Source organism: Saccostrea echinata, unplaced genomic scaffold, assembly GCF_033153115.1.
Source record: "Saccostrea echinata isolate AGI-Se365-2 ecotype Australia unplaced genomic scaffold, CSIRO_AGI_Sech_v1 ptg000002l, whole genome shotgun sequence".
Taxonomy (NCBI): domain Eukaryota; kingdom Metazoa; phylum Mollusca; class Bivalvia; order Ostreida; family Ostreidae; genus Saccostrea; species Saccostrea echinata.
In genome coordinates, this window is record NW_026889751.1 from 29,081,465 (window position 1) to 29,108,931 (window position 27,467).

The 27,467-nt window shown below is 34.8% G+C and overlaps 2 protein-coding genes across 2 annotated transcripts in view; one reads left to right on the forward strand and one right to left on the reverse strand.

Annotated features, from left to right (window-relative positions):
* Positions 1 to 4,941, forward strand: part of LOC133176652 (E3 ubiquitin-protein ligase HECTD1-like) — a 127,048-nt gene extending 122,107 nt beyond the window's left edge. The window contains exon 41 of the mRNA XM_061311757.1: positions 4,929 to 4,941. The gene's annotated coding sequence lies outside the window, so the exon portion shown is untranslated. The remainder of the gene's footprint in view (positions 1 to 4,928) is intronic.
* On the reverse strand, positions 2,676 to 27,334 carry LOC133176694 (mis18-binding protein 1-like). The gene is made up of 16 exons (XM_061311769.1): positions 27,264 to 27,334; positions 22,199 to 22,751; positions 21,347 to 21,375; positions 21,069 to 21,160; positions 20,107 to 20,237; positions 19,555 to 19,636; positions 17,562 to 17,599; positions 17,037 to 17,271; positions 15,784 to 15,857; positions 14,215 to 14,408; positions 10,721 to 11,526; positions 10,444 to 10,598; positions 8,755 to 8,897; positions 7,792 to 7,964; positions 7,048 to 7,135; positions 2,676 to 3,948 (listed from the first exon to the last, which is right to left on the reverse strand). The coding sequence occupies exons 1-16, from the start codon at positions 27,264 to 27,266 to the stop codon at positions 3,796 to 3,798; spliced, it is 2,949 nt and encodes a 982-aa protein (XP_061167753.1). The 5' UTR covers positions 27,267 to 27,334; the 3' UTR covers positions 2,676 to 3,795.
* Positions 27,335 to 27,467: the final 133 nt, after the last annotated feature.

Consider the following 27,467-nt stretch of genomic DNA (forward strand, 5'->3'; position numbering starts at 1 on the left):
TAGCCCGAGGCAGGATCGTTTGTGACTTTACTGACCAGAAACAGAATTTTCATTTGGATTTTCAACAAAAATATGCTTTAAATATTGATACATTTAGAGGTCTGTGTCAAATCCTAGCTTCGATCCTTAAACTATTCAAAAAATAATAATAATAAAATAAATAATAGATCTATATGAAATTGGTTGAAAAAAATATTAAAATGAATGGTAAGAGTAATTTTAACAAATTATGTTAGCAATGCTTGTCACACTTGTAACCTTTTATCTAGTAACCTGGAAATTGTGAATCAGCACCCTTCATCAGCTGTTCATAGATGTCCACAGTGGTAAACTGCATGTATACACAAAAGCTGGCATTATGATATTGTCAATAAACCACTGTATTTTTTATGCCCCCATAATCGAAGATTCGGGGCACATAGTTTTTGCCCTGTCCGTCCGTCTGTCTGTTTGTCCGCAAAAACTTTAACCTTGGTCGTAACTTTTGATTGGTTGGAAGCTGTGGCTTTCATATTTCACGTGTATTCCTTGTGACAAGACCTTTCTTTGGGTACCATCATATTTGACCTTTTGACCTTGGAGTTTGACCCACTTTTGCGAAATTTTTTGAGACTTTAACCTTGGCCATAACTTTTGAACACTTGGAGCTTTCAAACTTCACAAGTGTATTCCTTGTGAGAAGGCCTTTCTTTGGATACTAACATCTTTGACCCTTTGACCTTGACCTTGGAGTTTGACCTACTTCAATTTTGAAAAATTTTAACCTTGGTCATAACTATTGAACAGTTAGTGCTAGGGTTTTCATACTTCACATATGCATTCCTTGTGAGAAGACCTTCCTTTAAATACCAACAACTTTGACCCTTTGACCTTGAAGTTTGACCTACTTTTGAAAAACTTTAACCTTGGCCATATCTTTTGAACAGTTGGTGTTAGGGCTTTCATACTTCACACGTTTATTCCATGTGACAAGACCTACCTCTGGATACCAACAATTTCGGCACTGACCTTGACCTTGGAGTTTGACCTACTTTTAAAATTTTTAACATTGGCCATAACATTTGAAGGTTTGGTTCTAGGGCTTTCACATTTCACGATCATATGTATCACATGTGACAAGAACTTCCCTTGAGCACCATTTGATCGTGACCTTGCCGTTTTACTTACTTTAAAAAAACTTTAACCTTCGCCATAACTTTCCAACGGGTTGTACTAGGGCTTCCATATTTCACAGGTATATTCCTCGAGACAAGACCTTTCTTTGGGTACCTACATTTTTGATTTCTTGACCTGGAGTTTGACTTGCATTTAAGAAACTTTAACCTTTGCCATAAGCTGCCATAGGGGGGCATCAGTGTTTCACAAACACATCTTGTTTTTAAATATGTGCTTGGCTAAAACTATTCCTATCGCTGGAATTTTTAAAAAGCTGAAATTCAAGTGTTATATTAAGTACGTATCAAATTCAAAACCATCGACAGCAACAGGAGTCCATAATTAGAACACTTTAACAGGAAATGAAATTGATAACTGGAAATATTTTTGGTTTAGTAGGAAATTAAACATTTGTTCATATTTGGATTATTCAGTAAGGAAGTTTCCATATTTTCTAAGCAGAGTAAAAGATAAGTAAAGAGATCTCAATTTTTAAGTGGTCTTCAATTCATGATATAAACTGAAAATATGTTCAAAATATTATTTTCACTGCTCAAATTACAATTGTAGATGTCTTCGAATTCGCAAAAATGCTCCCTTTGACTCCCCCCCCCCCCCAGTACCTATCGAGAGGGGGCTCCTTGCCTACCCACACTTTGCACTTCAGGTTAAATCTGTGACTTCACACTAGCCTACACATTAGCAGAAAGAAATATACGCCACTGCCAATTGATTTTGCTTACAAATCAATCCACACTTTTGAGGGGTGGAGGGATGTACTTAACTTCAGTTAACTGAAATGTAAATTCTGTATTTATCAAGTCTTTTATTCATGTACCGGTACTTAAATATTGCATCTGCATAATACTCTCAGTGCTTCAGATACTGGACATGACCTTTATTTTCCAGACTGAGTGACCAGATTTCTGATGCACTGCTATTTCAGTCATCATATGCCCAATATTGACCATCTGCTAGATGTCTCATCAACATGATCAAGGACATGCATTTTGTATGCTACATTGTGATGTTCTGTATAATGGGCAGATGTGAGGACTAGTTGAAAAGCTTTTGACTATACTTATCCAGTGCATATAAATGAAAAGTCTTCCATAACACTAATTTGAATCTTCTGTACACTTCACACATGGAATATTTCATTGACCAAGGTCTAAAGGCAGATATTTATTCGAATGTCTTCATCCTAGAGTCAAACAAAACATGGTTACACAACTTTAACTCACATGCCAGTACCTTCTGTGTATTATTGCTAGATTATTCAACCTTGTACATGTTGTAACTATGAATTACATGTACATGGTTTAATATGGAGTCAACATAATGATCCATGGACTTCATGTAATTTGCATTATTTCTCACACCTTCAAGATGTTGTTTTTGAAAAAAATATTAATGCTAATTACTATTAAATGTACAGCTCTCACGCTAACATATACTCAGTAACTAAAGAAAGGGTTCCCCCTAAACCAGAAACTGCATTTTTTAATTAGTAACACAGGTAAATTTTGATTATTTTATTTGAAAAATATTCAAAGCAGTTCATCTACAGATTATTTAATAAATGTTTAATAATGCTCTCCATTTTTCTTGTGAAAAGGTATGTTTACTTAAGAGGAAATAAATAAAACGGGCAAAAGAATTTCACTACATATCTGAAAATCCTTAGTGACCTTTAAATTGTGAATTCCTTTAAATGAACATAATCAAATATACATGTATATAATAAATAGAAATAAATCAACAAGATTTCGTATTCATAAATACACATATATGTCAGTGAAAACTACACGTATGGGGGATGGAGGATTTTCTTAGAGACTGAAGGTTTTCATACACAAAAAATTTCAGTGTATGACCATAAGTTGCTAATGATAATACTACCATACATATTACGACTGCATACTGACATATCTCTACACTAAATACCAGTATCTACAGATATATAGGTATGTACAATTTGTGTGAAAAATTCATAAAATGGAAGATGAACAACTCCTCTGCCTTAAAACATCTCTTACCAAAGTGTCCTAATAAAATGTAAAAATCTCTGCCATAATAAAATCCTGTGAAGGAGTACTTTGTCTACATAAAAATAACCGATGGATTGTGAGCAAAACACAACTCACAACTTCTCATGGTAAACATTTCCTGTATCTAGGTCATCAGAACATCTGACAAGACACTTGTTTTCACTCGATATCCGATACTTAAAACCTACAGAATTAAAAACCCAATACATTTCTCACAAAAGGAAGTAATACATCTACACTCTTAATTCCAATAACATTTCCCACTTAGTGAATCATGGTATATCAACAGTTTTCTTTGTTGTCAAGATAAAGTAGATTAAAATGTTTTATATTATTTCATGCAATTTAATTTAACATACAAACTACTATTCAATTTGTTGTCTTTTTTCACTTTCAAAAACTAAATGTTTAAAAAAATGAGTCAAAACTTCATAAATTTTGCCTGTGTACATAAAATGAAACATTCCAATAATGTCATAACAGTTGACGAATTTGATCTTTGTCAGCTCATATTCCTGTGTCGTCAAGACAACTGACAAATGCCATCGACCTTCGTTGCTTTTGTTTGTCAGGACACGTCCAATCCTTCTCAGTTTTCTTCTTCCTCAGAGAAATAATAATCAGACTCATCCTCTGAGTTGTCATGGTTACTGTCAGACCCACAATTCTCCATGAACAAACTTTGCAGGTCGTCACTTTTGCTGAATAATTTTTTATTTGGAACAGGAATTTTATCCTTGGCCTGTAACATTGTAATGAAAGAAAAAAAAAAGACATTCACATTTTTATTCACAGAAATTTTTTATGAGTATTCAAGACTTTCAATTAGCTAGTAGTTTATACAAAAAAGTTCTGATTAATGCACCGTCAAAGAAATAAGAGGCCAATGGGCCACAGTGCTCATCTGAGCAACTATACTCTATCCTTTATCCTGTGTACAAGGATCATGACATAACTATGGTCACTGGTTTCAAAAGAATTTGAAAATATGAAAAAAACAATGAACAACATGACAAATGACAGTGAAACTTCAGTCAGAAAAGCCCAATGATGGCATTTGTTCAGATTAGTTAAATAAGAGGCCCAAGGGTTACAACTCTCACTTGAGTCACCTTGGCCTTAGATTCTTAATATTTTTTCCAATCTTTATTCAATGAAAATTTTTTACTCAATATTGCAGCCCCACTCTAGGCTAAAGGGGTCACAATGTAGTTGGACTTGATCCACACAACATAGGGAACTTTCAATACCAATATGACTGATACGACCTGCTCTTCTAGAAAAAAATATTTTAAAACTTTTCTTTCCTATAAACATGCTTTTCATAAACTTTGATCCCAAGTCTTAGCCACATCCAGGGTCCATAATTTCAATAAACTTGATTATCCCATCAAAAGATTTAAAAAAAAAAAAAATTCATTTCCTACATGCATATATCCTCACATGATACTCTGATCCCCTATTGTAGTCCCACTCTGCTCCTGGTTGCCATGACTAGAACAAACTTGATGCTTCACCAACTAAACATATTAATATGCACAGAATGACCCTGTTGTTCTTAAAAGATTGTATGTTGTGTAAGGTCCCATTCTTGAATTTTTCACTCATATAGAGATGTCACCACATGCCAGTGAAGGGCTTCAAATTTAGATCTATATTCGGCACTCGGGGCCATTGAGCAGTGAGGGTTCTTTATCGTGCCAATGCCTACCGTGACACAAGACCTCGGTTTCTTAAGGTCTCATCCGAAAGACCCATAACTTTCACTTCTAGTGCCGGGTGCTTGGTGAAGGAACAGTCACTACCTATGTTGACATCTTAGGTTTGACGCGGTGCGGTGAACGAGAATTGAACCCGGGCCTTCCGATCTTGAAGGGAGCGCCCTACCACTAGGCTACCATGACTGGTGTTCTTGAGAAGAAATTCCATGTCAAAGTTTAATTCCTTGAACTGGATTCTACACATGTTAGGAAGCCTTCACATTAATTTCATCTTTTCTACTCCACTGATTCTTGAGATTTTCAAAATGACCCCACTCTACATTTGCCTTTCTCATGATTATCTCCCCTAGGAAGGGGGGCATGGCACTTCATTTAATCAAATTTGAATTGCCTGTACCTTAAAATATTTGTGGCAAGTTTGATTGAAATTGGCTAGATGGTTCCGAAAAGGAAGAATGACAATGCCTCACATATTTTAATCAGAAAAGCTCACTTGAACCTTTGGCTTTGGTGAGAAAGGCTGAGCAAACAAGAGGCCCATGGGCCACATCGCTCACCTGAGCACATTGGCTAGACAAAAGCACAAATCAGTTCAGTATTGAAAAGATTACGGGGGGGGGGGGGGGGGGGGGGGGGGCTTGAATTTTAAACTACCTGAGGATGCTTCCGTATCAATATGACTAAACACAGCTTTTCTGTTCTTGAGAAGAAATATTTTTTCTATGTGTTCTTATGTAAAACTTTCAATCCCCCTATTAGGCCCCATCCTACCCCCGGGGTCATCATTTGAACAAAAGTGAATTTACACTACCTGAGGATGCTTCGATATCAAAATGACTAATCATGGCTTTGCAGTTCTTCATCAGAAGAAATCTTCCTATATATTTCTATTTCAGACTTTGATCCCCCATTGTGGCCCCACCCTACCCCAGGGGGTCAACATTTGAACAAACTTGAATCTACACTACCTGAGGATACTTCCACATAAATATGATCAATCAGGGCTTTGCTGTTCCTGAGAAGAAGATTTTTAAAGATTTTCCCTTATATTTTAATATGTAAAACTTTGATCCTCCATTGTGGCCCCACCCTACCCCCATGGGGTCATGATTTGAATAAATTTGAATCTACACTACCTGAGGATGCTTCCATATAAATATGACCAATTAGGCCTTTGCTGTTATTGAGAAGAAGATTTTTAAAGATTTTTCCTATATATTTCTATGTAAAACTTTGATCCTGCATTGTGGCCCCGCCCTACCCCCGGGGGTCATGATTTGAACAAACTTGAATCTACACTACCTGAGGATGCTTCCATATAAATATGACTCATCACGGCTTTGCTGTTCTTGAAAAGAAGATTTTTAAAGGTTTTTCCCATGTATTTCTATGTAAAACTTTGATCCTCCACAGTAGCCCCGCCCTACCCCCGGGGGTCATGATTTGGACAAACTTGAATCTACACTATCTGAGGATGCTTCCATATAAATATGACTCATCACGGCTTTGCTGTTCTTGAAAAGATTTTTAAAGGTTTTTCCCATGTATTTCTATGTAAAACTTTGATCCTCCATGATTTGGACAAACTTGAATCTACACTACCTGAGGATGTTTCCATATAAATATGACCAATTAGGGCTTTGCTGTGCTTGAGAAGAAGATTTTAAAAGATTTTTCCTATATATTTCTATGTAAAACTTTGATCCTCCATTGTGGCCCCGCCCTACCCCCGGGGGTCATGATTTGAACAAACTTGAATCTACACTACCTGAGGATGCTTCCACATGAGTTTCATCTTCCCTGGCTTTGTGGTTCTTGAGAAGAAGATTTTCAAAAGATGCTATAAATTTTTCACTAATTCTTTATTATCTCCCCTTGAAAGAGAGCGTGACCCTTCATTTGAACAAATTTGAATCCCCTTCACCCAAGGATACTTTGTGGCAAGTTTGGTTGAAATTGGCCCAGTAGTTCTTGAGAAGAAGTCGAAAATGTGAAAAGTTTACAGACAGACGGACGGACAGACAGACTAGACAAAATGTGATCAGAAAAGCTCACTTGAGCCTTCCGCTCAGGTGAGCTAAAAACGGAATGTTTAATTGATGATAAGTTACACAACTTACCGAATTCTTGGCTGTTTTGGGCTTTGTTTTGTTTACCAGTTTACGACGCTGGATATTCATCTTGTGTATGTATTGATCAGCATCTTTTCTGAAAATATTCAGAACTCATAAAATACAGGTACAGGCTATATCTACAAGTACTTGAGAAATATCTCTATGTACATTACTGTTATCTATAGGTAAATGGCCAATATTACCAGTTCTTTACCAGTGAAATACATTTCTTGCTGAAAACCAGCAACAAACCTTTTGTATATCAGATAAAAAAATGTGTCACAAAAAATTGTGATTTGCACATTAATTACACTTGAACTTTGACATCTTTTATTATCTGTTTCTCGAATACCAGGTGATATGTCAAGTGAGTTGGAACTCTCTACTACTATATTTTAACATCGAAATCTCAAATCCTTGAGCATCTTGAAACTTTTTTGACTTTATCGAATTCCTCGATGATGAGGCAGGGTTGTCCCTAAGACTCAGGGTCAGGGAATTTCCCTGCCTATGATGATGAAATCTCCCCATTATTCTGGTATTCCCACTCAACCCCGTTAGGGGAGGAACCCAAAACCCCCTTCTACTTTTTAATGTCCCATGCTATTTCAATTCTTAGGGACAACACTGATGAGGTTTGACTGTACATCATTTATCCCAACTTTTACATTCAAGTCCACAAAATGGTTGCTTTATCTAATCTGAACATTTACAATACGTCTGAATGTCTAAGAATGAGGGACTTCTGACCTGTTTATCTGTGAATCTACACCAGTCAGGCCTGAGGAGGGGGTTTTCTTTGTGGAGATGGGGTCTACATTTATTCTGGTCATTGGGGTGAAGACTTTGTTCATCATGTGGGGGTTTCTCTTACTGAGTTCAGCGAAGACGTCATCTTCTCTGTCATCAGAGAGGCGTGGCATCTAGAAAGATGAGACAGTGGTTAATTAATTTACAAATGATTAATATCTGTTAATTTGAATGAAACAAATTCCAAAGGTAGAGAGAATATTTCATGCAATAAGCACTTAATAAAATATTATTATTTCATTCCACTAAGCTTAATCAAGAAATTCTTAGGTATTTTTATTTTTTAATTGATAAGGAAAGACAAGGTCCATTTATAGAACAAAAGATACAGAACAGAGGACCTTGAACATGTACTTAAAAAAATACTGAGCTGTCTTTACAAGATGCTTGATGCACACAGGGGAAATGCTCCTTTGAAAACAATTATCATCATGATCATGTTTTCATATCATTGAAATGAAAAGGATTTATTTATTTGTCTGATTGCATTCTACTTGAAGATTTTCACATGTGAACAAGAATTTGATAAGCTTTTGTTTAAGGGGTGCTTTGACATTCTATAAAATTAGGGAAGTAATTATAAGAGAATTGTTCACTTTAAAATCTTTTTGGGAAATGTTTTACCAGACTCTTTCCACTTACATATATATACAAAGTACTTGTATGTCTGTTATAATATGCAGTCTATATGATCAAAATATTGTAAAATTTTACACAAAGGGTAGGTAAAAATAGTACTCACAAAGGAGCTGACTGTGTGATACTCACTTTAGAGTATGGCACAGACTTGGTATCTTATCATATCTTTGAGTGGTACCAATATGGTATGTTGTTTACAGTTGAGTGGTACCAATATGGTGTGTTGTTTACAGTTGAGTGGTGCCAATATGGTGTGCTATTTACCTTGGAGTGGTGCCGATATGGTGTGCCATCAAACAGATCCTCCTGATACACTTTATTGGAATGATCCACTAATTCCCGTAACTGCTGTTTCCTCTTCAGAGTTCCCCTCTTTGCTGTAAGACTGATCTGTTGTTCTGCTGTCTCTGAATTAAATTACATATTTATCTTACATGTGTGGTGGATCTTACACGCTGAATAAAGCACAGCTTTATTCTACATGCAATGCTTTATTTTAACACTTCCATTCTGAACTACATTTGACACATTCACATGATTCAATACTTTAAAGTTCTGTAGTTTAAACACCTGCTAGTGAAAGCTTTTCTGATAACCTCTGCATACATCTATGTATACACATTGTGGAATTGCATAAAGATAAAAAGACACAAGTAGCTTGATTTTTGGTCATACAGCAAACTTCTTTTATAACGTACTCAGTTATAAAGTATCTCCGGATATAAAGAAGTCATTCCGTAGTCCCGGCAAAGTGTCTCTATGTTTCATTGGAAAAAACACCGCTTACAACGTATTTGTATATATTACGTAGTATCACTTATAAAGTATTAGAAATTTGGTCCTGTTACATAATTACTCCTCTTATATTAACATTTCCAATGTCTTTGTCCGAGATAAAATTACAAATTGTAAAAATATTTTATTTCTACGTAAAACTACTGGTTCATCGATAGGCGCGGTTAAAAAAATTCAGGTGCGGGCACGACAAATAGAGACAGAAGTGGGGTTATTAGCACGGGGATTTGCAGAATCAGGAGCATGTAAATATAAGGAATAACTGTCAGATTTTTTGGATTCATGACGATGATCAATTGATTGGCTTGCGTGATAATTTTATGCATAAACGCCTTCGGCGTTTATGCAAATTGTCACGCAAGCCACTCGATTGATCACATCATGAATAAAAAAATTAGAGAGTTATTCCTTAAATAACGTATTCTGCACCTGGTTTCACACCTTTTCTATCAGCTCAGTGACTATGGATTAGTCACGGTTTGTTGACTTCATGGCTGCGCCGTAATGAGTGTTTTTCTAACGAGGTTTCTTCGTTGTTTCAGGTAGATGTATTTATAATAAATTATTTGGATAACGTTCATCAGGTAGATGTATTCATAATTAATTGTTTGAAGAAAATCCATAGACCGTGACAACAGGGTGCCTGACACATGTATACCATCTACCAAGACGATCAATTGAAGGGCATTTGTCCGAAATTACAACTTACGTAAATTCGTTTGAAGGTGTTAAAGACAGCTCTGGCAACTGTGGAGATTTTTGTAAATAAATGCCGTCAGACCTTACAGACAAACATCACGGACTTTTTTAAATGATCTGATGATCATCAAGATTGTGCAGCACTTACTTTTGAAATAATTTATACTTTACGAAAATAAAATGTTATTGAATATTAATCTTTCTTAATAGAAGAAATGAAACCAAATATACCTATAAAACATTTATTTATATACTATACATACTTTAAAATATCAAAAACACACAAGCGTTTTGAAATGTGTTTACGGTAAAGGTGTACCGAGTACTTCCGGTCTCCGTTTATAACGTACATAGGTTATAACGTAGGATTTATCACAGTCCCCTGAGATACGTTACAAAAGATGTTCAATGTATTTGGCTTCTGTGTTTGACTCCTCTGATTGGACCTTCTTTACTCACCTTTGGGTTTGGGGGGTCTGCCCCCTTTGCCATTCTTTTTACTGGGCATCTCTTTATAGAAATACTCCTGACATTCCTCCACAGTCTTCGTCTGTACATGGTTCACAACTTTACTCCAGAATTCGGGGTCACACTGATGCAAATTCTTTATTATCCTACAAAAAAAAAATTATCTAGAGTATTGATGCAATATTTAAATGCATTTCAATTTTACAATTTCTACAAAAAATAATTTTTCTTCCATTGACACTGAGGGAGGAAATGCTGAATCACTTACAGATTAAGTCTGGTGACCTCCTCTTTCCTCCACACTGTTTGTTCCTTATTCTCCTTCAGTTGATTTTCTTTTCCTTCTGTTTTTGTGGCCCTCTGCTTTGATTCATACCCTCCCTGTTTATTTTGAACATTCCTCAGTTTTTCACCCTGTTCCTTGTTTTGTGACTCCTCCTCCCTCCATTTTTCTCCTGCTTTGGATCCTTTTTTCGGTTTTCCATCTTTTAAACTCACAGTTTGTTTTGGAGATTTTGACTTTGAAGTATTTTTGGCTCTATCCTTCGTTTGTCTAGGCTTTCCACTTGATGAACGTCTGCTCTTTGACGACTGGTCACTACCTGTCCCATTCTCATCATCAAATCCATATTTATCTGCTCCATTCTTCGATTGTCCTGTCTTTCCACTTGATGATCGTCTGCTCTTTAATGACTGGTCACTACCTATTCTATTCTCATCATCAGATCCATATTTATCTGCTCCATTCTTCGATTGTCGTGTCTTTCCACTTGAAGATCTTCTGCTCTTCGATGACTGGTCACTACCACTCCTTTGCTCATTATCAGATGTAGATTTATCAATTTTTCTCTCTCCTACAGAAGAACCACTTGCTTTTTTTCTTTGTCTAGAATTATTAACACTGGATTCACTATCCGAAGTACCTGACCTGTTGTTGATTTTATTGAATTTACTGCCAACCTTTTTTTCACTACCATTTCTATCAGAAGTTTTGTTTTTGTGATGCTCCCTTGAGGTTTTAGAAATACTACTGGAATTTAATGAAACTGTTTTTCGCAAAAAGGTTGACCTTGACTGAAAACAAAAGATATTTGGGCAATTAATTATTATTTGAATATCTTTTCACAATGAAAAAGAAACAAGATATGTTTGTGAAACACTGATGCCTGCATATGGCAGCTCATTATCATATAAAGTTTTTCAAATGTAGGTCAAACTCCAAGGTCATGGTCAAGAAGTCAAAAATGTTAGAACCCGAAGAGAGGTCTTGTCACAAGAAATAAACGTGTGAAATATGAAAGCCCTAGCACCAACCACTCAAAAGTTATGGCCAAGATTCAAGTTTTTGCAGACAGACAGATGGACAGATAAAAAACTGTATGCCCCAAAATCTTCAATAAAAAATATTCTTGGTCCTTTCTATGGACATCAGGCCCCAAGACCATAAACCGAAAACTGACTTTTAAAGTCAAAACTTCAGATCGTTACAACTTTCGAAATAATTCTGATGATCAAACAAAATTTTTATTGGGTGTTTGTATTTGAAAATAAGACAAACCTACAATTTCTTAAATACATACATGTATATGAAATTAATATCAAGTTACTCACAATTAAAATTTTGACTTACTAGTAAGTCTGTTCTCAGATTATGGTCTTGAAGCTAGGGCAAAATAGTATTAAAATGAATAATTTAGTTCAACTACGTTACCATTCTTCTTTGTGTCATAATAAAAAGTGCAAGGTTATTCAATTACAATTTTATTAGTAGACTATCAAGAACAAGTTTATTTTCACTACTAGAGCTGTAAGGCCAACATTTTTTAATGAAATGATTTACAGGAGCACCGACTTCAATTTTAGCTAAAACCAAATAAAAATAAAAGTCCCTGTTGTTGCTTTTATTTTTAAATTTCCCGCCGATCATCAATGCAAGCGCACTAAGAAAATAAAATAATGTGCAAATAAGTCGGTAATTCTGATTGGCTGCTTTATTGAAAGCCATTGTTATCATCCAATCAATTTACGTTTGCTATCAACTGTTTCGGAAGTGTATAAAATGTGCCAACATGGATGCAGAAATGTCAAGTTTTCCAAAAGTTGAGAATACTTTGTCCTTATACACGATAGTTTTTCCAAGTCAACCATAGCTAACAGGAAAATATGTATGTCCGTTGACGAAGTTACATGTAAGTTGGAGTTAAAATTAAAGAAACGATCAGCATAATTTTACTCAGTAGAGGATATGTTGACAGAACTGTCACTTTCGCAGTGGGTACTGTATACAATAGTTCACTGTTACAATTTTGATACCTTTGATGAACGTGAGAAAAGAATGGGAAATCGAAAACAGACGTTCCAATTTTGTGAAGAATAAAATGTGATGTATCTAACTTGCATGTATATGCAAGCAGGGACCTATATACTAGTATATAGGTCCCTGATGCAAGAAACGTTTTCAAACTTGTAAGCCTAACATTTTAAAAAGATCATTTGCAGCACTGTACAGACTTGGAATTCGTGTTGTACTAAATAGTTTTAAAATAGATATAAACAAACACTGCAAAGGAAAAGGTAATTAATTTGTTAATACTTTCAAGCTTTCAGAAGTTTTTAATATTCATAAACATATGTTGTGTTGTATAATACAGGTTTAAATCATGATTTTGGGTTTTATATTATATTGAGATTCTCTTTATAAAACTATATTTTCCATTTTTGATATGTTGGTTCATGATTTTTTTTTTCAGTACTTTGAGCATAGTGAGGTTCTCTTTATAGACTTTTTTTCTTTGGTCATCTTAATGTGGTCATGATGAATATTTTGATAAGAAATTCCTGAGATTTTCCCCATTTCTAACAAGGGTTTAAAAGTCTACTTCAATTTTTGTGTTGCAGTTATCATATTTTAAGCTCCACCCCGTATATATGGCAATTTTTATGGAATAATTGAAAATAAAAAAATCAAACACCTTTTCCAATTTTATTTTTTTCGACTGCGAAAAATATGAAATTTTATTTTTATTTATCCCCCCGACCCAATTTTTAAAAAAAAATTCCTGTAAATCATTTAATAAAAAATGTTGGCCTAACTGTGAAATAGATCATGAAGGTTAACATTAATTATACATACAGTAGCATTACTTCAGTCTATCTACTATTTCTCAATGACATCTGAGCATTTAACAGGCTTAATTCTGAAAGGTATGAAACCAGTGTACAATAGTTACTTGTAGCACAAGCTGTTAATTTACCAAAAACTTCATGTACTTCTGTGACTTTCCAATTTTGAATTTTCATTTGAAGCATTCACTTAATTATGACACCTCTTTTCAATCTTGGAAATAAATTTGTACTTCAATTTTAATTAAAATATATCTGACTTTACATTACAGTACATTTCTTTAAATATCCTGAATATTATTAGAGAGAAACAATCGCTCATCATGCTCCTTATGATTTAGGTTAGGCTATATTCAAAATTCAAGGTTCACAACTGCCATCAAGGACTGAGCATTAGGGAAAAATGATCCCCTTCAATGGAATCTATTTATTCACATGTTCATGTACATGCATGAAGAATTCTTATACTCTTTTAGTTTGATTATATCAAGGTTTCTTTTTCTTATTTTCAAGATCTTTTTAACAAATTTAGTAAACTTGGAAACTGTCTGGTCAAAAATATACAACTATAGATGACTTTTGGACAAGTAGATGATATAACCCAGAAGTAAACAGTGTCTGTATTTTAAAGTTTCTGACCTTGCAGAAGTCTGTCATGTCCTTCATAACTGTCTCAGCAAACTGAGTCCTGTGTCGGAGGACGTAGGAATTGGTCTCAGGGTCAATACTGACTGACTGCCCGGCATACCAGGCCAGCACTGGTTTGACAGCTCGTCCACTTCTGGTGGTCTGTACAGAGTCCAGCTTAATCACCTTACTCTCAGGTGTACACACTGTAACACAGAGGTCAAAACAAGGTCAAGGTCACACAAATCAGAGATCAACAGATCATAAATTCATTGTTCTTCAACATGGTTCCTAATTCTTAATACTGGGAAATCACATGTAATTCAATATTGGTCATCACCTTAAAAATTTCAGATGCTTCTTTGAAGTTAAAGGTGATTTAGGCAGATGAAAATATACACATATTCATAATAACACCAGTTTACTGTGTAATGAGATTTACAGATTTTACACAATGTTAATTGCTGTGACACACAGACATGACTCAGTTTATATAAAATACATACTTCTATGACATACAGTGATAACTAGGTCTGTTGAATAATACATGTACTCTGAGTATATGTACAGTAAAACTTGTCTAATCTAGATACAGCTGGTTCCCTAGAAGTTGGCCTGATTACATTAAACATCTGAAGTTACTGAAAAGATCTAACATAAAAGGCAAGACTTCAGAATAAAAATCTGGATTAGACAATTTTACTGCACCTTCTATGAAGTAAATGCACATACACATGTTTTATCAGTTTTATATACAATACATACCCTCTATGACATTTCCACTGGGAAGTGAAGTCTTTGTGTATACATACCTTCTATGACATTTCCACTGGGAAGTGAAGTCTTTGTGTATACATACCTTCTATGACATTTCCACTGGGAACTGGTCTTTGTGTATACATACCTTCTATGACATTTCCACTGGGAATTGATACATACCCTCTATGACATTTCCACTGGGAACTGAAGTCTTTGTGTATACATACCCTCTATGACATTTCCACAAGGAACTGAAGTCTTTGAACTGAAGTCTTTGTGTATACATACCTTCTATGACATTTCCACAAGGAACTGAAGTCTTTGTATAAAAAAAAACCTCTATGACATTTCCACTGGGAACTGAAGCCTTTGTGTATACATACCTTCTGTGATATTTCCACTGGGAACTGAAGTCTGTATATATACATACCCTCTATGACATTTCCACTAGGAACTGAAGTCTTTGTATATATACATGCCCTCTATGACATTTCCACTGGGAACTGAAGTCTTTGTATATATACATACCCTCTATGACATTTCCACTGGGAACTGAAGTCTTTGTATATATACATACCCTCTATGACATTTCCACTGGGAACTGAAGTCTTTGTATATATACATACCCTCTATGACATTTCCACTGGGAACTGAAGTCTTTGTATATATACATACCCTCTATGACATTTCCACTGGGTACTGAAGTCTTTGTATATATACATACCCTCTATGACATTTCCACTGGGAACTGAAGTCTTTGTATATATACATACTCTCAATGACATTTCCACTGGGAACTGAAGTCTTTGTATATATACATACCCTCTATGACATTTCCACTGGGAACTGAAGTCTTTACATCTTTCTTCTGTTTCTTCTTAGCATGTTCCACTTTCCTGAAATTCAAACAAACTAAATTTAACCTGTACAGTGAATTCCTTGTCCACACTGAAATCCAAACAAACTAAAATTAACCTGTACAATGAATTCAGAGCCTATAGACTTATCAGTACTACAACTTAATTAGATTGGTTGTCTCATTGCTTGCACCAATATCTCGTTTAGCCGGGTCACTGCTCGTAGAGCAATAGCCGGGTATTGTCAGCCTGTTCAAACAGGAAGCTGACAGAACAGCTGCTGAATTAAATTTACATTTAAAATATACTGCTTTATACTCTCAATAACTTTTTGAAATGATACAAAGGCTAAATATAACAGCCAAAATAATATGAAGATTCTTCTACAAAATAAACATCAAAAGTGATGAGTTTGAAAATTTCACTCTTATGTAAAACAGCTTATTAATAATTTATATGCTTAAGGTTTTTTGATGGTTGTGTTGTGGCAGCTTGGTTCTCTACACAGACAAACAGGTGCAAGAAACCAGGCTAATCCGTTTGTTCACATTCGGCAGTGTCAGGTAACCTCCGACTGATTCATTCACAACATGGTATAAGTTTTTTTTTTTTTTTAATTTTCATATGATGTCATTCATGTCACTGAATCCCTTATCATTATTTTTTAGCTATCATTTTGTTTAATGAGCCTGGCTTACAGTACTATGAGTACTTTGATTATATATTTGTTCTTTAATTATTCATTATTCTAAGTTCTTAAGGTGTAACATTTAAACAGATCATAGTTTTCAAAAGTTGTATCATAGTTTGGTATAAATAATGTTGGAATAGCATTTACCAATAGACAAATGTCCACTGTGCCATTCCTAGTACATTAGCCACGTGTTCTTACATGTACACTAGCTACATGTGTAACTTATTTAGACTTATAGTTCTTACATGTACACTAGCTACATGTGTAACTTAACTAGACTTGGTTCTTACATTACTACACTAGCTACATGTGTAACTTAACTAGACTTGGTTCTTACATTACTACACTAGCTACATGTGTAACTTAACTAGACTTGGTTCTTACATGTACACTAGCTACATGTGTAACTTAATTAGACTTGGTTCTTACATGTACACTAGCTACATGTGTAACTTAATTAGCCTTGGTTCTTACCAGTACACTAGCTACATGTGTAACTAAGACTTGGTTCTTACATTACTTACTTTATAGATGACTGCTCCTTCACTTGACTGACTTTTTCTTTCGCTTTTACTGTCCTGACTTTTGTGACAGGCTTTTTAGGGATTTCCTTCTTTAATTTCTCCTTTTTCTTCGTTGTTTTTACTACTTCATTTGATTTTAATTTTTCCTCCTCCAAGTTATGAGTTTCCTCTGAGGGTTTTAATGTTTCATCCAATAAACTTACATTATCATCAACATCACCATCAACTTCCACATCTATGTAGTGAAAAAATAAAATAAAAGTGGGGAGACAAACAAAATTACTTACAAAGAAAAGATAAACTGTTATTTTATGGTAATCTCAATAATTCAGTTTTTACTACAGTAAAACTTGTCTAATCTGGATGTTGTGTATTCCGAAATCTTGCCCATTTAGTCCCTTTGAGTAAACTCAATTGTTTAATAAAAAGTTGTCTAATCTATGGAAATAGTGATGTCTTATTTACTGTAAAGAAAATGGAATAAAGTAATAGAAATGATAACTTATATGTAATATTGATCAATACCATTATGTGACAGCTTCATGTTAGACTTGGAAGATCCTCTGAAATATAAACAGGATAAAGATGAGATTTCTTATAAATGTGTATTAAAAATGCAAATTTAAGTTTCAGTGCCTAAAACCTTTTAATGACTATCAAATCTTTATTGATAAGACATCTCATGAAATTCAAAGATATCAATTAGGCCAAATAAAAAATTAAGATTGGTTCTCAAGCCCCGCCGCATTCAAGTTTACCCCGCCACATTAAAATTTTTTTTCGGTAAAATTGATCAAATTATTCCGGAAATTGTTAGTTTGTCATGACAGGTTTTAAATTTAGAAGGCCCAGATCTCTATCATTAAAGCGTTTTTGAATACAAACTGAGATGTTATAAGATTCCGCTGAAAATAGACCTAGACTAGTGGAGTTAGAAAAACCAAACATGTTTGCCATATTGGATTATCAGTCCTGGTACTGTAACTTGTGGCCCCAATGTTTTGATGTTATGAAGCACAATTGGCAATAAAAGTTCCAACATATCTGTAAGAAATTTACTTGATTCAATTTGAGACTGTTACATTGGGTCTAGGTGGTGGACTTTCCACTCCAACTTAGTCAAAGTATGCAGTCCTAAGTTATGCAGTTGAGACATTGTTTGGTAAATAAAAAATGGATTTGTTTGTCAGGGTGATGCTTTCAGATAGTATCAATGAAATTATTCGTTTGTCTGAAAGTTAAGATAAATTTAATCTAGTTTGAAAATACAGATGCAGTTCAGAGCAAAATTCAAAATGAAGTCAAAAACGTACGCAATGTCCTTTAAATGTTCATATGATGACCTACAGAAAAACAGTATTCCTGAACCCTATTTAGAAGATACTAAAATCAGAAATAACAAGCGAGTGTTAAAATTTATCAAGATTCGGAATATGAACAAAATCATTGAGGCTTGAGCTAAATATACTCATATGGATGTGAATTACACTACAGAATCTCAAAGCTTCAGATTTTACCAAGGCTCCACACATAAGTTGTTTGTTGGGCAAGCTTTTCATGAGAAAGAACTTGTCTTGCTCGAATTCATTTTAGATTCCCTATTTCAAGTATTGCTCATTTTCCTGATGTTTGTTACTGCTTTTTTACCAGTACATGTATTGGATTTAATCCAACTTCAAATGATATCAGCATGTCAGATTTAGACAAAACCAAATTTCTTTTAATAAATTTTCCAAGACAAACCGGAAAATTCATATGTATACTCCGCATATACTTATAGACAGTCCATTATTTATAATAAAAACTCAATGCGTAATATCACTGTATTCTTACTGAATGTTATATTGTTAAGTGACATATAGGCCCCATGGGCCAGGTGTTTAAATTCCTATTATATGTATATTTGTTGACAGTTGTTGTAATTGTACATAACACATGTCACTATAATAAACCATTTATACTTACTTACTGCTGTGGAAGTAGTGACAATGTGCAGAAAGTTGATCGTGCCAGACATGCCTACCCAGTTTACTAATTATAATGATAGAAGCTCTTTCTAAACAGAAACATAACTTGTGGAATGAAAAGAATGCCAGAGTACAAAAAGATGAATGACTATCTTTGAATGTTTATTGAAACAACATGATTTGCCGTAGCAATACAAAAATGATCTTGAAAATAAAAAATAAAATAAAAAACCTGCCTGCCTCATTTGATTTTCAAAAAGATGGCCTGAGAACCAGTTTTTTTTTTTTGCTTGGCCTTACATGTACATATTTCAAGTTCAACTCCCACTGCAGGAAAACATTTCAGGTGAGATTTTCCTAACACTCTAAGATCTGTATACATATGTTTGATCACTAGTTAGATCACTGTGTGAGATCTCTGTGTTGGGGAATTATAAAGTACACAGGATAATTAGATAATTACCAAGAGAAGAATATACAAGATCACTAGATCACTGTGAAATATCTGTATTTGGTATTACACAGACAACACAGGATAATTAGATAATTACCCAGAGAAGAATGTGTCCATCACCTCCCTCCAGTGAACAGGAAAACCACACAGAAATTCACTTATTGTCTGATCATCAAACCCTACAATGTAACATAATCAAATCATTATTCTAATAAATTAACTCATACAAAACAATCAACTAACCCTGTATTACATTGGTATTTTCTATATAAAAGGGAATGAAATGAATACCAAAATTCATTTTCTATTACAACTATATATTTTTCTTCTCTGGAACTTCCAATTTCTCTAAGTTCTCTATCTCTCGAACCTAGTTCCTGGGTCCCGTTACACATATTTCATTGTTTCTTACTCTTGGTCTCTCTTTTTAACTTGAATATTTCCAGTAAACATAATAATAAAACTATAATGATCGGACCTAAACATTATGGTATTTCTTTTCCCTTTTGATCTCTCGAACCCCTCTATCTCTCGAACTTTTTTTAAGGTCCCTTGAACTTTGAGAGATAGTCATCTATACTACACTGGAAGGGGGTAAATACTACACTGGAAGGGTAAAAACTACACAAGATTTTGAATTATTTCTGACCTCCCGAGTGAGCATCTTCGACTTCCATGTCTCCCATCAAGCGATACACCTTCCCACTGACGGTTACGACCAGGTGAGACTCGAGTCTCTCCGCGATAAGACTAGAATGCCAGTACGTGTCGTCATCCTCTCTACAAACAACCAATAGGTAACATTAAAATAAATTTAGCAATTATTATAAATACATGTAAATTACCAGATATTAGATGATGACACTAAATTCCATTTCACTGGTAACAATGATATAATTTTGATAAACAGAAATGGTTCAGTTGGAAAGAATTTTTGCTAATCACTAAGAGGTCACCATATGAAACAAAAAAATATCACTGAAAAAAGCTTGTACATGTAGTATAGAAATTTGATAGTGCTAAAATATACATACTCACTGATTTGTCTTAGTATGCAGTGATATATAAAATATGAACATGCAGTTTTAACAGTTCTGTGTAACTAAGCATTAAATTGTAAATTAAACTGATTACTGTGTGCTATTCAATTTAAATTGTCAGCACAGCTATATCCGTGTTATGACAAGATGTACATCAAAATCTAAGTTCAATGCCTATATTTACATCTATCAATTTCAAAATGTTCAATGTTATACAGTTAATTGATAATACAGTAACACTTTTTGGAATAAATTATACCACCATGCTTGTATAGCTTAATTGATGAAGCAACCATTACCATTCAACGTAAGCATGAATTTGGATTCTTGCTTAAATATGACTTTGCTCTGTACTACAGTGTTCAATGTTTCTGATGTCAAAATAAATTCATTACTTGACCTTTTGATCTCCCTGTCCATGTAATGGTATTATAAATGCCAAAACTTTCAACACACTTTATATGTGAAATACATATCCAATGTAAATCTAAATACTTGGGACTAGACTAATATAATTTATCTCGCTTAAGGTGTAGAAACATTTTCAAGAGTGGTACATGCAGTGACATACTTAAGTTTTCCTTCCACACATGGGCCAGAATTATCTGGTAAAACTTTGATGATCCATGAGTAAAGAGTCTGGGCTTCTGGGGCAGAGGTCACCTGAAAAATAGGATTGAGACATCAGTAACAAGAGAAACAAAGGTTATCACACATATACAGAAAATATTATACTCTCATCAGCACTGTTCATACAGATGGGTGACTTCACAGGGAAAATGGAATTGAACTTTAAAAAAAATCATGTCTATATTAACACGATTAATATAAATTTTATGAATTTCTTACCTCACTCCCACAATTTCCTTTCAGACTACCTGAAATACAAATATCATAATACATGTATATGTATACAATTCAAGTAAACTGTAAAATATTTTTTATAATGCAGCCCATTTAGATTTGGAATAACATCTTTTTTGGTGTACTCTGCCCTCTGCATGTGATACTGATATCCTTCAACACTCTAATCCTGTACTGAAAAGTTCATTAATGTTACCATGGTTACTATTTATAAAGAGCTGGGTACTAGATCTTTTCAGCAAAATTGTAGAACTCGTGTTTTCCTGACCTGATAGCCATAGATAAGATTCTCCTGACCAGATATTAATCAATCAGAGAACCTATCAAAGACACAAGACAGAGCTCCATTTTACAACAGAATTTACGACTAAGACTTAAAATATAACAAACTTCTAAAATCTCACCTATTAATCTTATGAGATCATACTAAATAAAATATTAAATTACAGTTAAACATTCTTATAACACAGTGCCTGGGACGGATAATTTTAGCTTTGTTTTAAACCGTAATTCATTATAGCCTTCAATTTCAGAATATACATGTATTTTAAAGCCAGAATAAACATGTATTTTAAAGTCACTCAGAATGAAATTCACCTCACTATAAGCAATCACTTCATTATAAGCATGTTTGCTTTTAGTGTGTTTTACCACATGTAACTGTATTCTTCTTCTTCAGATAAAAAATCACAATTCGATTAACGTAAATGATAAAATAAATTACAGAAGTAGATTTTGGTCTTAGTTGAAGGATTTTTTTATTTTTGTAAAGTGGGCCCATGCCCTTAACAACCAGACTGAAATGAAATCCATTTCTACAGCTTATTCTTCACTTACCATTCTCATTTTCATTACTGCACAAAGGATAGATATTTGACGCCTCAGAAAAACTTTCATTCTCATCAGATGTGGACATTACTTTATCCTCCATATTCTCATGAATTACGCGCATTATCCCAGTGGCTGACTGCTGGCGAGGGAGGGAGCTATGAAAGCCATTTCTAGGAGCATTGTTCCGAGGAAGCTGGTTACAGTGAAAGCTGTCCTGACACAGATCCACACTACACGTCTTTGTACATGGTTCATATTGCTGCCAGTTTCTCCATCCTCCATGAGAACTAAAGGAGTTTCTAAGATTTGGTTGATGTTCAAAGCTGTGCTCTGATTGGTCGTGAATCAGTATCGGCCTACATGATTGGCTCTGTAGTCTGTATGAGTGTATCTCTGTTGAGGGTCTCTGGAGGTGACACTGCGGGATTACTGACCTAATGGAGTGGTCACGGTTGCCATAGTAACTGTAGGTAGGGGTACTGGTCAAAAAGGAACGTTTTTCTGAGCGAGGAAGATAAAACTCCGACTCTGTTGCATGAGATGGGGACAAATATCTCTCCTGTAAATACCAAAAAAAAAAAAAAAAAAAAAAAAAAAAAAAAAAAAAAAAAAAAAAACCTATGAAGTTCAAAGCAGAGGAATATCATAAGTTAACTCTACTGTTTCACACAGAAGTGTACCACTTTTTTACCCTATCTACCGCCTACCTCTTTTATTATAAGTAACAGGACTTTCATGAAGGATTGGAATCAGGTGTTACTTCTAAACAAAAAGGAAGTACCTTGTTGAGGCAATTTTATTTTAAATGTTATTGAATTTTTCTCCAACAAATATTTTGGCTGACACAATCATGATTTCAGCCAGGTAAAAGTACTGGTCACTGACAGATTTTAAAAGGCCTGAAAAAACTTGCTGTTTTTCTACAAAATCCTTTTTTTTGGTAGCCATTTTGGAAGCCATACAGATTTAAGATCTTACAAGGTGTCTTTTTTTTAACCTATTGCATGATTTTAACTGGGAGCAATCTGGAGCATACAAACTCTTTTATCGTACCAATGTTAGATGGACACATGACAACCTGCACACACATCATGGTCATTGGCTACTATAAATTTTGACATCCTCAAGAAAAAGGGAGAGGAAGGATTCTGGAAACTGGATGAAAACAATTGACTTTTTTCATAAAAGTAAAACAGGGAACTAGTATTTTATACTTTTATGCAACTCTACTCTGCATTCACTTTCATTGCATGAAATACAAATCTTGTTTAAAAGAAATACAAACTAGTTTTAGTAGTTTTAGATGTGAATTGTTTAATATGACATCTGACATTTGCTCTTTTTGACAATTAAATGGACAATGACAATTATTGCTTCTGGGCTATACCAACAAAGATCACCTTAAGAAGGCTAAGCAGCCACTCAAAGCTATTGTGATGAGCATGCAAAACATATTTAAAGTGAATACATTTCAATGCTATTGATTTTGGTAAATTTTGTGATTCCAAATTTTCTAAAAGTCCCTTGGAGGTCTAAGTATCCACATCTGATTACACCACTTCTCCAATATGTTGTTGTACAATACTCTGAAGTTTCTGCCTCACTGTTGTTAATAGTGAGCGCAGCACCTGGGCAAAGAGAAATTTTGGACTTTGCACATTGATCCAAATCAATTTTTATTTGCAAATAAATCATAAAAAAAAATTTTTTATTTGCAGTAACTTCTGGATCCACAATTCTTTGCGAATTGCATCTTGTTGCAAACTATGTTCTTGTGGTAACAACAAAAGCTCACCAAAAGATAAACTCACCTTGATTTACATGGATGTTTTAGATATTAGTAGATAACAGTATTTGGGAGGGGAGAATTGAAGTGAAAATTGGCGCATTAAATTAACCATTGGAGGCGCCAAGGTGCGCATTCAAATTTTAGAATGTTATTTGGAAATATATTGCGTACAACTTTTTTGCTTGTTTTACTTTCATTTTAAATGCAGTCATACAACAAATCTCATTTGTTAAAACCCGGCAAAAACTGCTTCCCGTTACATGAAGTCATTTAGGACAACAAACTTAAGGTACAATACTGCACTCATTTCCAATGTTTATTTGAAATTTTGATGTAAGTTACTGATCCAAAAATATGAGAAAATTATATTGTTTGCAGGTTCCTTTAAATGTGCTACACTGCATATGTGAAAAATAAAATTTGCTTAAATAAAGAAACATGTTTCCTTTCATATTTTACATTTGTTTGTCATTTTGTTTTTTCTTAAAATGTCCCATCAGAATATATAGATGGCCCATTAAAAACTTTGACAGTTGCGCCATTGTCCCATTGACCTTTATGGCCTTCCCAACCACTGAGATTCTAGTCGATTAAAACGTTATTTGTTAAAATTTGCACTTTGCGTCGTGACGTCAGAGCCTAGAGATGAATCTAAACAAGAGGCCCATGGGCCACAACGCTCACCTGAGTAACTTTGGCCTTGTTGTTTTTCACCCGATTTCCCCCTTGTAATACCTATTGTGGCCCCGCCCTACCCCAGGGGTCATGATTTGAACAATTTAGAATCTACACTACCCCAGGATGCTTCCACATAAGTTTCAGCTTTTCTGGCCCAGTGGTTCTTGAGAAGAAGACTTTTCAAGATATTTTCTACATATTTCAATGTAAAACTTGGATTCCCTATTGTGGCCCCGCCCTACCCCTGGGGGTCATGGTTTTTACAATTTAGAATCTACACTACCCCAGGATGCTTCCACATAAGTTTCAGCTTTTCTGGCCCAGTGGTTCTTGAGAACAAGATTTTTAAAGATTTTTTCTACATATTTCAATGTAAAACTTGGATTCCCTATTGTGGCCCCGCCCTACCCCAGGGGTCATGATTTGAACAATTTAGAATCTACACTACCCAAGGATGCTTCCACATAAGTTTCAGCTTTTCTGGCCCAGTGGTTCTTGAGAAGAAGATTTTTAAAGATATTTTCTACATTTTTCAATGTAAAACTTGGATTCCCTATTGTGGCCCCGCCCTACCCCCGGGGGTCATGATTTTTACAATTTAGAATCTACACTACCCCAGGATGCTTTCACATAAGTTTCAGCTTTTCTGGCCCAGTGGTTCTTGAGAACAAGATTTTTAAAGATTTTTTCTACATATTTCAATGTAAAACTTGGATTCCCTATTGTGGCCCCGCCCTACCCCCGGGGGTCATGATTTTAACAATTTAGAATCTACACTACCCCAGGATGCTTCAACATAAGTTTCAGCTTTTCTGGCCCAGTGGTTCTTGAGAAGAAGATTTTTAAAGATTTTTCTACATATTTCAATGTAAAACTTGGATTCCCTATTGTGGCCCTGCCCTACCCCCGGGGGTCATGATTTGAACAATTTAGAATCTACACTACCTCAGGATGCTTCAACATAAGTTTCAGCTTTTCTGGCCCAGTGGTTCTTGAGAAGAAAATTTTTAAAGATATTTTCTACATATTTCAATGTAAAACTTGGATTCCCTATTGTGGCCCCGCCCTACCCCCGGGGGTCATGATTTTTACAATTTAGAATCTACACTACCCCAGGATGCTTCCACATAAGTTTCAGCTTTTCTGGCCCAGTGGTTCTTGAGAAGAAGATTTTTAAAGATTTTTTCTACATTTTTCAATGTAAAACTTGGATTCCCTATTGTGGCCCCACCCTACTCCCCGGGGTCATGAATTTAACAATTTAGAATCTACACTACCCAAGGATGCTTTCACATAAGTTTCAGCTTTTCTGGCCCAGTGGTTCTTGAGAAGAAGATTTTTTAATGACCCCACCCTATTTTTGTCTTTTCTTGATTATCTCCCCTTGGAAGGGGGCTTGGCCCTCTATTTTAACAATTTAAACTCCCCTTCACCAAAGGATGCTTTGTACCAAGTTTGGTTAAAATTGGCCCAGTGGTTCTTGAGAAGAAGTTGAAAATGTGAAAAGTTTACAGACGTACGGACGGACAGACAGACGGACGACGGACAACGGGTGATCAGAAAAGCTCACTTGAGCTTTCAGCTCAGGTGAGCTAATTAAAACTGAATCGGTATCTGCGCTCACCCTAATGGTCACATCAACAACATATTATTTTTGTGAGGATTAAAGAAAAAGGCTTGGTAGAACATTTACCAGTTCACTAGAACCTGCTGTTACATCTGTAGTTTGAACTATCTGCCGTTTTCCAGGCTTTTTTCACGATTTTGATATTTTACGTGCCAGGAAAACGTCAGAACCGGCGCCATTACAAAAACTGGAAATTCGCCGCCTCCAACTGGAGGCGGCATTCTCGGGTTGATTTTCGATACTTGCGAACCGAATTAAATGCTGAATTCACAACTTATTTATAGTACAATGCCTTTAGTAGTCACCAACATCATTTATATGGGTTTGTTTATGAAATATACAATCTGGTGAAAACATTTTACCAGACGGTCGAGTTTTCTTTTCATTTCGTGCATTTTAAAATCTTGCAAGACCAAATCGAAATGTGGAGTGATATTTTCTTTTCATCGATATTGGTGAGTACTAGAAGCATTGTGGTACTGATAAATAGTAAGTTCGGCATTTAATTCAGTTTGCAAGTATCGAAAATCAGCTCCGGTTGGAGACGGTGAAATTTCCAGTTTTTGTAACGGCGCCGGTTCTGACGTTTTCCTGGGACGTAAAATATCAAAATCGTGAAATAAAGCCTGGAAAACGTCAGATATTTCGGACTATTACATCTGTAGTTCAGGAATCCAGTATAGGTATGATTCAAATTCAATTTGATTGTTGGGAATATTAAAAATACTTAAATAAAATTGTAATATGATTTTGACCTTAGAAATGGAACTATAAGTTGCATTACCACTTGCAAAATTAAATCCAAGTTCCTCTAAAATACGAAAGAGTCTTACAAATTTGTGAACGATATTTTCCATTAGTTATGTTAAAGTGGAAATATGTTACCCAATGCAATAATTTTTAAAAGATGACGAGATCGAGGTTTAATAAAAAGATGTGTCCAAAATATTTCATATTATTGCAAAATTAAGACAAACCATTTCTGTTATTTTGAAAACATAGTCCCTCTCGCGCGCTGATGTTGTTGATCATCGTTAATCCTGTTCTTTACGATTTGCTGTAGCACGAACCCCCTTTTCAAACGTTTGAAAGATTTTCACAGAGTAGTGCTAGATAACTCGTTCAAAAATTATATGAATAGAGATTGGAATTCACTTTTTTATGGCTGAAATTGAAATGTT

Excerpts from the sequence above, each read along its gene's own strand:
- LOC133176694 (XM_061311769.1), bottom strand. Across the intron at positions 20,238-21,068 it reads TGTGTGGAAGGAAAACTTAA|AGAGGATGACGACACGTACT; the intron begins GTATGTCACTGC and ends GGTTGTTTGTAG. Across the intron at positions 11,527-14,214 it reads ACATGACAGACTTCTGCAAG|TCAAGGTCAACCTTTTTGCG; the intron begins GTCAGAAACTTT and ends TTTTGTTTTCAG.